Source organism: Vanessa atalanta, chromosome 23 (assembly GCF_905147765.1).
Source record: "Vanessa atalanta chromosome 23, ilVanAtal1.2, whole genome shotgun sequence".
Taxonomy (NCBI): Eukaryota; Metazoa; Arthropoda; class Insecta; order Lepidoptera; family Nymphalidae; genus Vanessa; species Vanessa atalanta.
Window position 1 is genome coordinate 7549056 of NC_061893.1, and position 13019 is coordinate 7562074.

General features: G+C 31.8%; 1 protein-coding gene across 1 annotated transcript in view; it reads right to left on the reverse strand.

Annotated features, from left to right (window-relative positions):
• Window positions 1–201: 201 nt before the first annotated feature.
• Window positions 202–13019, reverse strand: part of LOC125073094 (homeobox protein HMX3-B-like) — a 29258-nt gene continuing 16440 nt past the window's right edge. The window contains exons 3-4 of the mRNA XM_047683789.1: window positions 5146–5249; window positions 202–1482 (exon numbers count right to left, since the gene is read on the reverse strand). Coding sequence (XP_047539745.1) covers window positions 839–1482; window positions 5146–5249 — 748 coding nt within the window. The 3' untranslated portion in view covers window positions 202–838. The remainder of the gene's footprint in view (window positions 1483–5145; window positions 5250–13019) is intronic.

The window sequence follows — 13019 nt, forward strand, 5'->3', positions numbered from 1 at the left end:
TTTCATCAAATTCGGTTCAGTGGCTTGGCCATGAAAATATAAAAGACAGACAGACAGACAGAGGTGCTTTTGAATTTTAAATATTAGAAAAGATATTCTTAGCGATTTGTAAAAGATAAATAAAAAACTGTTTTTTTTTTTATTTTGCGTGATGTCTTTATTCGCCGCTTTATCTCAGCATTATTATAATATTTGTAATTTTAAAGATAGTCCGCTATCGATAACATTAATATTTAGAATCAAGCATTAGGCTAGCAATTATAGAATGACACTGACAATGGCAACACTTTATACAAAATAAGGACTACTCAACTGGGTTGGCTAGCGTTGGACTTAAATTTCTACCATTTTTGAACTTTTTTACACATCCTTTAACGAGACAATTTAATTTTGTAATTTTTTTTTTTTTTAATTTATTATTAAATTAGAAAATAAATATTAATGTTTATTGCAAATAATTATAAACACGTACGCAATAATAATGTTGAAACAATAGCACGTCGCAACAAGCACTCCGATCACCGATTCGCTATGTCTATTTACAATATTAACTAGCTTAGCACAGAATAAATACAAGAAGACATTAAAACATTTATATTTACAATAATATACAATGTGGAATGACAACGATTTTGTACGTTACATTAATTTCTATAATTTAACTACTCACAACTAAATTATCAATTACAAAATACAATTATGATTCTTAATTTGGCATTTGACAGCTATGACACTCACTGTTATGACTAGTCCGCGCCTTTAAAAAGTAAAAAAACACGTTCCATTTTTAAAAGTGTCCATCGGCCGCGTCGTTTCTTCGAGCGGCTTCAAGCGGACACTACACTAGACTGGACAGCGGTGCTCTAGACGTAACGGGAGACGCTGGAAGCGGCTGGAGCTGTTGTGGCGCTTGAGGGGGGAAGTAGACACCGGTTTCGTTGGAAAACTGAGGATGAATCGGCATCGGCGTGTGTGGCATCGACGTAGGTCTAGACTCGTGGTATAGAATTGGTACACGCACCAATCTTTGAGCCGCGTGCGCCATATTAGCGGCTTCCAATTCTGCGGCCAATTGTCTCTTCCATTTATTCCTGCGATTTTGAAACCAGATCTTCACTTGCGTCTCGGTGAGGTGAAGGCTTGCAGCAAGACCGGCGCGCTCGGAGCTGCTGAGGTATCGCTTCATGTCGAAGGTAGATTCCAGTTGGAATACTTGAGAACGAGAGAAAACAGTCCGTGTTTTCTTCTTTCTCTTTCCGAGACTGGAGGTGGGATCCCGTTTTTCATCTTTGTCGAAGTCATCGCTTTCATCGACATCAGGGTCTGAGTCTTGAACGTCCGGTTGTTGTGGATAGAGCGCAGGGTGAAGGCGCGGAGAACGGGGGGAAGAACGGGAGGGTGACGGCGGAGAAGGGGCGCGGGGTGGACTACGAGGTCTTGGTGAGCCCCCTGCTGAGCCTTCCTCGTTGTTTATGGAATCCTCTGTAACAATATGTTTGAGTTAGGCCAAGTTCTAATAACATAAGTCTTTATGTAAGTTTTATTTAAGTTATTAGTATCAAAGGTATTATAGAACTACAATCAATTTGTTTGTATTTAAAAAATACTTAACAAATTATGCTTTTATTGTATGGAAGCCAAGTGAATATATCTATATTTTATATAATGTCATGTCATTACTTCAGAAGTAAAATATCTTAGTCCATTATAATGTATATCCAATCTAGAATAACTCGTCGAATTAAACTAATAATTTCAAAATCTTTATAATTGACCGATTATGTATACTAAATAAATATAATATTAGGAATTATATCTTTAAGCGTATGTCATAAGTAATATTAAAAAAAAAACTAAACGTAACCTATTCGATCACTGAACTCGTTTAAGAAAAATACGAAATAACGTATGTATACTTTAATTCACGTATAAGCTTAAATACGTTTACTATTTAAAAGGTTTCTATTAAAAAAACAAATACACATTCATTTCGATTACATTTCCGATCCAATTACAGTTAATAATCTAATCGGGATTTTACGCCATTACGCCCTTGATTAGGTAATTTGGCGGGTATTTCTTGTTGTCCGTTTAATAGACATCGAAGCCATACAGTAATAATTATAATATAATTAACTATTTGTTCTGCTCGGAATCGGATTATAAAAACAATTTATAAAATATTCTAAATGTTAAACTATCTAAAACAAATGCCTTTTAACGCTTGAATGTGCTTTTTTTTAATAACTACTAATATTAAATCCTTCTTTCTACCAATCGCAATTCAAAATAATTAAACACAAAACGCGCGCATGTAAATTCAAAATTCGAACGAGTCTCGAAGGCGCGAAGTCAAATGTCATCAACGCTGTTGAATGAATCACTACAACCGAATCGGGAACACTCCCGTTACTGACATTTTATTTTGTACTCTATAAACAAAAAATAAGGTATAAATTAGCTTGCGCAAAGTTAGTCACTTTTAGGATCACCGAACAGTGTAAAATGACCTCTGTTTTAACGTCTAGACTTCGATGAATTGGTTCAAATAAAATGGTTGGACAGCAGTGATTCGCATTGATTTTAGAAGCCATATCAAGTAATCCTTTGTTACCGTTGGCTTGCTGTTTACACAAACGCTTACTAGTTAAGCAGTTTATGAATACTGAATTGTTTAGTAATTATTTAATAGCTTCTAATGTTATTTTTAAAATCCTAATTTAAATAACTAAAACTAATATATTTCTAATACCCTGCTGCGTGAATTAATAAAACTGCATGTTTATTTTTAAACTACTGCATCAGTAAAAATACTATTAAATGAAACCAGTCACATTTCAATTGAAACATAAGTATACAATATACGGATAGAATATCGTTTACAGAGAAAAAATTCTATTTATTTGGAGCGCTCATTCCTGACGGTAGTCAACTTCGATCACCATAAAAAATAAAAGAGGCCAACAAATGCACTCACAGCAATCCGAACAAACCGCATTCGAAAATTAAAAGAACCGCATGCGACATCACCGAACGTTACATAGCTTTTGGTGCGAATCGCGATAAGCGGGTAACCTGCGCGTGCGAGCGAGACAGACGTATGTTTGACAATTCGCCAGTGTTGCTATACGTATAAATGTAGGATGCTAGAAAAGCATTGTTCGGTCGGTTTGGATCGCGTGAAATGGCGCTCGCTTTGTTTTCCCCGGAGATGGGTTTTGGAAAATTAAAGCGAAATGAGCGGGGTTGAGAGAGCAGACGAGATGACGATTGCTTGTTTACCATAAATATAGCCTGCTAACATACAAATGTGAATGTGAGAAATATTCGCTTGTCGTACAGACAATGGGACGCTCGGATGAATTAATGAAGAGTTTGTCTACTTCGATTTCAATCGATAGTTTCTGTATGAATCTTTGGAAAATATATTGGAAGTATGTTGTTTAAGACTTGTTCGAGTACATTGTTCGAGAAAATATATTGAAAGTTTTGACATGGTTTCAATGTAGAGAGAATATCTAAGATAATACTTGGACAGATTTTTAGGTTTATGATTAAAAAAAATTGTAAACAATTTTATAATAGGCATTGTTGTATATGCTCTTTTAAGCGATACTCTTTTGAGTTTATGTGCTACATTTTTATACGTAATATTTTGACTTATATAGCCATTAGTAGCTCAATATAACAAACTCCAAATATAACTGTAACTGATTTTTTTAAAACGTCATTTAATCTATATTATTATTATAAAGTGGTAAAATTTGTTTGTTTGTATGTAGGAGGTAATCTCAGGAACATTAATGCAATTCTAAAGATTTTCCACTGAAAACTACATTATTCCTGAGTGCTTTGTGTATATCATAATATATATATATATATATAGACGAGTTGCTGGTTATGTATAAAGACGGACACGTTCGGCATGTATTTATGAGAAGAGACTTTGAAAGAATATATAGGGAGTCATTAAATTTTAAGAAACAATCTTTTATGTACTAGTCGTTGATACCTCAAATACGTATCTATATTATACTCAATCAGCTGCGTGTGTGTGCTTACAAACACATGTGTAAATCTTAGCCTCCCTTTATAAAATCATCGGGTTTATACAAAATCGATGTTGCAACATAATACAATCAGCTGATACTAACCATAGAGATCAATTGTTATGTGTGTTATGGTTAACTTTAAAACGTGTTTAATAATAAATTTAAATCTTATCTTATAACAAATAAGGTTCATTATACAATATCTGAATATATCGTTGATTTTCATATCGGATATATTTTAATTGTGCTTATGTTATTCATATTATAAAATGAGTGACTACTTGCAGGTTCATCTGAATAAAATCAAGGTCAGGTGATAACATATCTTGAGAATTAAAGGATTGCTTTTAGCTCCTTTAAATAAAATAAAAAAAAGTTTTGCTTTGCAAAGGAGTAAATAATTCAGCCACGATTTTGTCTTCGTTTTTATCGAATCAGATTTTTAAAACCAGTACTTAAAGATATATAATATCTTGTTTTCACATCGACCGATTTCAAAATAAGCGGTTACGGCTTAACTTATCAACACGCTTCTCCGGACTTAAAGCCACAATCTTCGTTCAAGACTCATATGTTTTAACCACTGGGGCATCTAGGCTTGAGAACAAAAATATACCATGAGTTAAATTCTGGCTCCAAAATGGTAATCCGAGCCTCACAAATCACAGTACGCGACAATTGATTACGCCGAGGCCGTAGCAATGCTAATCCTTGTAACGGTGACATCATTCACGGTGTCACCGTGTTCTGTGGTGACTATATCGTGCGTTGTAATTATTACAATATTTTTCATTATGGCAACACTCTAAAGAGGTTTACGTTTAAGGTTTTATATGTTTTGTTTTACTAATGCGATTAATACATTTACACAGTGACATTATAAACTTGAACGGGGTTATCAACAAAATGTTGACTAGCGGGTGAACATTTTCACAATGTTTTCTCTCTATCTTTCACCAGTAATTCGACATTCGAAAAAAAGAGATGGAGCATTTTGTGACACTACAACCTCTGCACGAAGTTCAAAGTTTATTAATAGGCGTGATATTGCTGAACCAAATTAGTGTTTCGTGAATTAGAGTTTTATAATTACCTCTAGGTGGTGTCCTTTCGTGAGGCCTCTGCCAGTACCAAGGGGCTGGAACGAGGCCCCCGTACCGACCAGCTAGTGCACTCCATTGCGATATTAGGCCGAGTCTGCAACAATATTATGAAATTAACTTTAGCAGATTTTAGCTCTACCAACTAAGATAAACAGAATTTGTTCATGTTTAAATACGACAAAGATGTATGATCTACGACAATATTTTTAAGAATTAATCAGTTATACTGAACAATCTGTCAATCTGTCATCGTAATATAATAATTTCATAATTCAATTAATATTATAAATGACTTTCTTTGATATTAGGATATTTATTACTCAATGTCGCAACGGCTGGGCGGATTTAAATAAATACCTATATATATTAATATAACATAATTATATAACGTGTATTATGATTTAAATCATAGGCAAACTAACACGCGATCGAACCCAGTCATGTATAAAACCTTATTCGTCATTTAACAAACTATATTATATGTAGCTACCACCGGTTCGGAATGCAGACTCTACCAAGAACAGACAAGAAACGGTAGTAATTCTTTCTCAAGTGATGTTAGTTATATACAATTATATATGTATGTAATATAAGTATAAATCTTACAATATTAAAAAATAAATATTCTTCTATGGCAACTTTTGAAAAAAACCTATTCTATTTTTAAACGGAAGAGACGCAAAACATCAAACTAAACTAAGCTAAAGTAGAAATAAGTGTGTAAGTAATAAATCACTAAAGTAAAATGTTTTTTTTTTTGTTTGTTTGATATAAATTCACCAGTGACATAAACAAGCCCGCTCGCTTACGGGCCGATCAGGTATCGATGTATAACTATCGATTGTCGAGAACAAAGAGGATTGGAGCGCTCTTGGGAGTGTTGGCAGTAGTGATGTAGTATAACTTGATTTTGATAAATATCGATAAATATATGTAACCGTAATTAGTATGTTAATTTGAAGAACAGTTATTTGTTTGACAGACAATTTGAAAGTCTGAACTAAAATTAATTATTTTATAGTAACAATACAATCGCAGCGCTTTTTTGTTATATGTTTACAGAGCTAATGTATATGGGTGGTAGTGTCTACTTACCATCAGATAGGCCAATTACCAATCTGCCTAATTATTAAAAAAAATAAAGACTCATATGTACCATAAATAATTCGAAATTCAAAATGGCCACACTCTACAAATCATCTACGTTAAAAATGCTGGCAGCAAAAATAACATATGATTATAGATATGTATACATAGTTTTATATGATTTACAAATGTTTTTTGCACATTAGTCCGATATGTTCGACTGCAAACAAGAAAATTATATAATTCGAAATTAAAGGCGAAATATCGCGTTTACCGCGACGGCTCCGCTCTTGAATATAATAAATTTTAACTGAACTTAACTTTAATTTTCTATTTCAAGGTCTCGATATAATACAATTAAAACTAAACTATTATATAAGTTCCAATTTAGGCTTAAACTAATAGTTATTTAAGTAATTCTTTAACGAATAATAAGTTCATCAAGGCAGAATTATGAAAAAATAATTAACTTATTTAAAAAATAATTTTATCTTAATTTAAACAGTAAACAGATATAAATATAAATACAATAGTAGTACGTAAATTATATGACTTTTTAAAATCATATCTGGAAAATGCAAGAGAGTCTACGAGCTACGAAGATGCTACGGAATCTACGCCGTAGCCTTACCGTTCATGGTTCCAGTTCGTAGTAGAATAAATTCTAACATAATATTAATTTTTAAGACTATCGATAGTCTAAATTAATTTTACATAAATAATCTAACGATAATTTAAGAGTGGCCTTGAGTAATAAGTAATAATTAAGTTAACTTAAAAATATTACAACTAAACTCTATATTTTCATTTTAGTATTTTTTTAAGCAACAAAGTTTTTTTCTATAGTTTTATATATAACTATATACATTTTGATGTATTGTTAATTATTTATTACCGCTTTCATGGTTTTCTGTTTGACCTAAATGTTGTCTGGCAGAAAATGCCTTTCGGCATTAAGTCCGCCTTTTGCTCCATTCACTTTGTGGTGGTCAATAAAGTCTTTAAATAAATATATAGTTTTATATAAGTAAAAAACCTATAGCATAGAGTTTATTGTAAGCGAAAGAACAATAATATTGAGTAACTCCCATCACTATCCCGCGCCATTGTCTCGCTCTGCATCGAGCGCCACATTTATCGATATTCGAAACAATAACGATTGCGGCCTCTCTATTTGTTTATCGACTATATTTTAGTCAGTCATGAAACTAATGGATTATATTTTAGCATGAAGATACGACTGTGACATTACATCTTATTTAAATTTAAATTAATGATCGGATTATATATTATTATCTTAATATTTTAAACACTCACGATATTAAGAAATAATTTTCAACGACAAACTTTTTTGAAACGACTTTATTGCTCAAGTATATTTTGCTCAAATAACTGTCTCAGTCAGTCAACTGAGCGTGAACGCGACTATAATGATTTTTTCCTATCAAATATTGTTTTATATATTTAAGAATACTAAACTTAAGTACCTAATTAGTAACTCAAGTGATAATTGCAATCACCGTCATTGTTTTTAATTAATAAATAAAACTGATACATATATATTACTATAACTATTTATATTTTATATTTCTTAATCATATTGAAAGAGCGACGAATGAACTCTATTTTCAGCATACAAATGACAATCTAAAAGTATATTAAGTGTACATAATAGATATATCGTTAAAATCAAAACGAAGACCGGAACTCAAGAGTCAATAGCGCACAAAAAAAGAATCGGGACATTACCAATTTGCATCGGTCCCGCATTTAATCCCCGCAGAGAAGTTCCAAACTGAAATTCCATTACTCGATAAAGTACTGCTTCCTTTAAAAGCGGAAAGGAAGAAGCCACGCCGTGATTGGTCGGCTCACCGCGTTCTGATTGGCCGGCTCATGACCCCGCCTCTCTTGAGGGGTATAAAAATCGATGCGCGTCACCCGCTCACTCTTTTTGCCGCGGCGCGTCCGCCCGACACTCTACGCTTGTTACTAATAATGGCGTTTGTACTTTCTTTTATAGCATAAAGTGTTTAGTTGTATCTGTTGTCCGTGCAAGCGACACGGGAGTCTTTTGTTGGTTTTACAGATAGGGAGGTATTCTCGGACGCGTTTAAAAGCTTCTCAGAGATATCTTTTCACTTATTTCCTAGGTTACAGACGACAATACGCCTCGTAACGACTATTCAACGGGTGTCTACAGCTTTCATTGCTTAAATGTCAATAGAATATAACTAGTATTCTTTTATAATGGAACATTTTTATATTAAAGATAAAATGTAATTTTATTGAAATTTTGAGTCCAATTTTTGCGAACACTACAGAATATTTCTTTTAAATTAAAAATATTTTATCTGCAATAAACACATTTCCTTCTTCTTCGGTTTACAAGAACTAGCTTCTTTGTCAATCATCGGTCTATCATTGTCAAGTGAGAAATAGTCAAAACATTATAAATAATTTTGTACAGCTGTAATCATTTGCAAACCTCGTAGTTCAAAAAATTCTGCTTAAAATGTTGCAACACCAGATTACAAAAGACATCATCATAATTATTATAGTAAACTTAGTAAAACAGATAAAGTAAATATAATGTTACTATTATTTAAAATATTTTTGTACATTTACTGAACAACATATATTATTAAAGCGAAGTATAACTTCTCTAACTTCAGTAGTATTAGGCACAACTCGTAAAAAATCCACTGGCTAGCTTGGATAACCAAGAGTCACTTCTCCTTTTAATACCTTCTGGGACAGTAAACGCATAGATATATCGTCGTCATCAATAAATTATGACGTCATTTATTCAGCTCAGCAGCAGCATAAAATTATGTGTGTGAAACTTCTTCTTTCACTATCAACACTAATAATCTAATAAAACCTCATTCGTCCATGGCTGAATTTCCACATCCAAACCTCCATAATCAACATGTCATATAATCTGAGCCATTCCTTGGTCATAGTTAAATTAAAAAAAAAAATACGCTAACATTACTTCCGCGTCTCGTTTTTTCGGTTACATTTTGTTGAAACTAAGTCAGCGCTAAGACTTCATAGATCCCACAATAGGTTTAGGCTTTTATGTTTGAAATAGAGATGCATGGAGGCTTGATATTCTTTTGTACGGGACATATATTAAAAACTCTCTTTGTGTTCTGAAACCTCTTGGTAAACGTTTCCTTTTTGCTCGTGTTGTTAGTTTACAATGAGAACACTTAGTTTTTTAGTTCTCCACAGCACATTGGTAAAGCCGTGCCGAGTTAATTCTCTATACACTTCTCTTTAATAAAACATTCCGTGAGATTGTTAATATATATTTTTTGCTCACGTTAACCTCCAAAATACGAATTAGCGTATTCTTTTTGCTTAAAAAGTGTTCTTAGGGCAATTGTGTAATGGAGTTTGTAACCATTTTTGGTGAGTTATATTTATTTATTCTTATTATTAATTATTACAAATACATAAGTATGTTTTCTAGATTGTTCTTTCGCAATGTGTATGTTCGTAGTAAATTTTATGCATTGATTTTTTTATGATGTTCTGTGACATCAGCTTTATCTTGGAAATTGAACAAGATCAGCGGCGGCTGAAAACAAGTGGTAGTTCCTTTAACAGTTTCTAAATGTCCCAAGAGTGAGCTACGTCTTCTCTTAAATAGAAGTTATCTTCTATCAATAGCTTTAATTTGTTGTTATATTTTAAAAATACTCAAATTTATTCTAGTGGTATATATAGTCATAAATACTTTAGAGAAAAAAGAACAATAATTTTTATACAAGATTTGTTTGGGATAGTCCCAATTACAAGTTTATAAATTTATTATAAGTAGTAATTGAAAATATATTTCTTGTCAATAGATTATATGTCTTTATAATCTGTACAAGATTATTTTTACATTGTGGTAGGGCTTCGTGCAAGCCTGTATGAGTAGGTACCACCCAGTCATATCTGCCAGCAAACAGCAATACTTATTATTTTTGTATTCTGGTTTGAAGCGTTAGTGAGCCAGTGTAACAAGAACACGGGATATAACATTTTAGCTCCCAAGATTGTTGGCGCATTGTATATGAGATAATGTCTACGCCTATCCAAACTATGAAAAATAAGTCAAAGTATAGCAAGTACGTGATTTTTTATCACCTCTATAATCTTGTGTGGGACATTGTAATGTGCTTTAATTATTATTATTAGTGATAATACTTGGGACCTTTTTAATTTACATTTTTCAAAATATTTAAATATAGAACACATTCAATTTTGAAAAAGATAGCCAAGTTAAAAATTATACCACAAAAAGCATAAATAATGTACCAGGAACGAATAAATATTCATAAAAGTTGATCGACAAAATTATAATTTATATTTACCTGACTTCCAACTAATCCCATATCAGCTTACAGAATATTATCTTAAAAAGGAAAAAAAAACGTAGGTATTCAGTAGAAAACAAAAATGGAATCTGAAATTCTCTTAAGGGATAAGAAAGTGGGTTCCTACCCTCGGTATATACTTAGTTGAGATAGGGCTTAAGAACACAGGCGGAGCGGAAATAAAAACGTACCGTATTTTTTTAAACATAAATCCTTTATTACTAAATAATTATCAGAGTATATTTAATGATATACGTATATGTATTTTATTATCAACAGGGATATGCTGCCAGCAACCTCGCCACCATTCTACATGTTCATTATTAATACAGTAACTATGTTTAATTCTTATTTGTGTAGATAATGCCGTAATGTTAATAATTCTTTAAAAAATAAATCACATGTTTTTTTTTTAATATTATTAATAATAAAAGTATAACACCTCGCCTTATTGCATCCACTGGTGACAGGAGGGCTGGTTCGTTTTTAGCCCAGAGGATCGGAATTGTGATTCAACGGGGAAATGCTGCTACCATTCCACGCGCTCCAGATTTATACAGTAACTATTTTTAATTCATATTTGTATGTATTTAAGCACTTAACGTTATCAATAATAGTAGTACATTATATATTAAAAATGTACTCTATTCTTCATACTAAATTAAGCAACAGACTGTTTATAATAATAAAATAACGAACTCTGTGATTACATGTTTTAAATGTGTTTCATGACACGTAAATATGGAATTATTTAAGATAATTCAAGCACTAAACGCTGGCTAATCTAATCCTACACAGTGATTACATTTATACAGTTTTTTTTTAATTTATACTAAGTACCACTATCGCTTAAAACCCATAACTTATGCCACAATAATCGTTAAGTTATTTATACTTAAGAAGGGCAAGTAACTCACCCTAAAGATACCAAGATTTGGGGTGCAGCATATTTTCTGTTATTAGGTGTTTAAATAAGGGTGTTTATCAAAAGATTCCATTATATTTATGGGGTAAGGAAAGCCATTCATGAAATTTTAGTATAATATTTTATAAATTTACTACATGTAGTCGTACTATGTATAGAAACGGGTAAGTGAGTTTATGTTGTGCTCATGTGTCATAGCATTCGAACAAAGATAACATAAAACTTTCTTTAAACATAAGATTTTATTAAAATATAACGAAGACAATAATATACTGCCATATCAAAACTTTATTATTATACAGATAACAAAGAACACTGGTAAAGACAATAAAACAAAAACAAATTAAAATCTTGCTTACAAATTTAAAAAATTTATACATAAAGACAAAGGCCAGATTTTTAAGAAGTAATTAAAAAAACATTCAAAATGTTTTTTCAACAAAATATCTGATGATCCATCGTCTTAAAGGCCCCTTAAATATTACAATATTGACAAAATCTACCCTGCGGCCTATCGAAACTCTTTATAAAAGTTAATCCAAACAAAATCGGCCAAATAAAAAAATATATAATGGCCCTAATCCTTTTAATCAATTTCTTTTCCATCTTAAGTTACGTAATTAGCCGATTTGAAAAAACGCAAAAGGACAAGAATAAAGTAAAATACTAAAGTATAAAGAATTAAAAAAAAAAAGTTTACGTCAACAATAATGGCGCGAACAATGACAGATTGTTTACAACGCTAAACAAAATGTCCGCCGTCACTGTAGGCGTAATTAAGACTAGAGGGTGGAAAATGAAGACAATATTCTTTAACTTTAAATGTTTAATTCTTGCCATTTAGATTGTCGGTGACATAATTAATGATAATTTATTGTTTCTCGTTTGTTTTAATTTGCTTTCACAAGTTGCTGTTAAAATCTTAATTATGTTTACAATGTTATTAAAACATTTTAGTTGAAATTGGTTTTTTATTAGCTTTAATTTTTGACAAATAAGTATTCAAATGAAATTAGTTTATTGCGTTCCATTTTACTTGTGTAGTTTTGTAATTGTTTCCAATTTTCAGTATTTATAAAAAATAATATATTTTAGCAACAGTAGATTTGAAAGTTTCTTGGGCTGCCATTTCCATAAATAAAAAAAAAATGTAATACATTACAAATTATAAAATGATTAGTTACATAACAATTTATTTATTTGTATGTATAACCAAAGTTACGAAATGTTGCCAATCTAAATAATCAAGACAGACCGTCAAACCTCCATCAAGTTGTTTACAAGGCCAATTTGTAGTCTTGTCGGCCGCTGCGTAAAACCAACTGCGATTCTACCTAGATAAAAGGTCCGTTTTTACCCCATAAAGGGGAAACTACTTGTAACCCTTGATTAGATGGGGTAATGATGTTTCCTTCATACGGATTAAATGGATTGTAGGCTTGTTTTTATACGACGAGGGTTACAAAGATTACGAACTTCT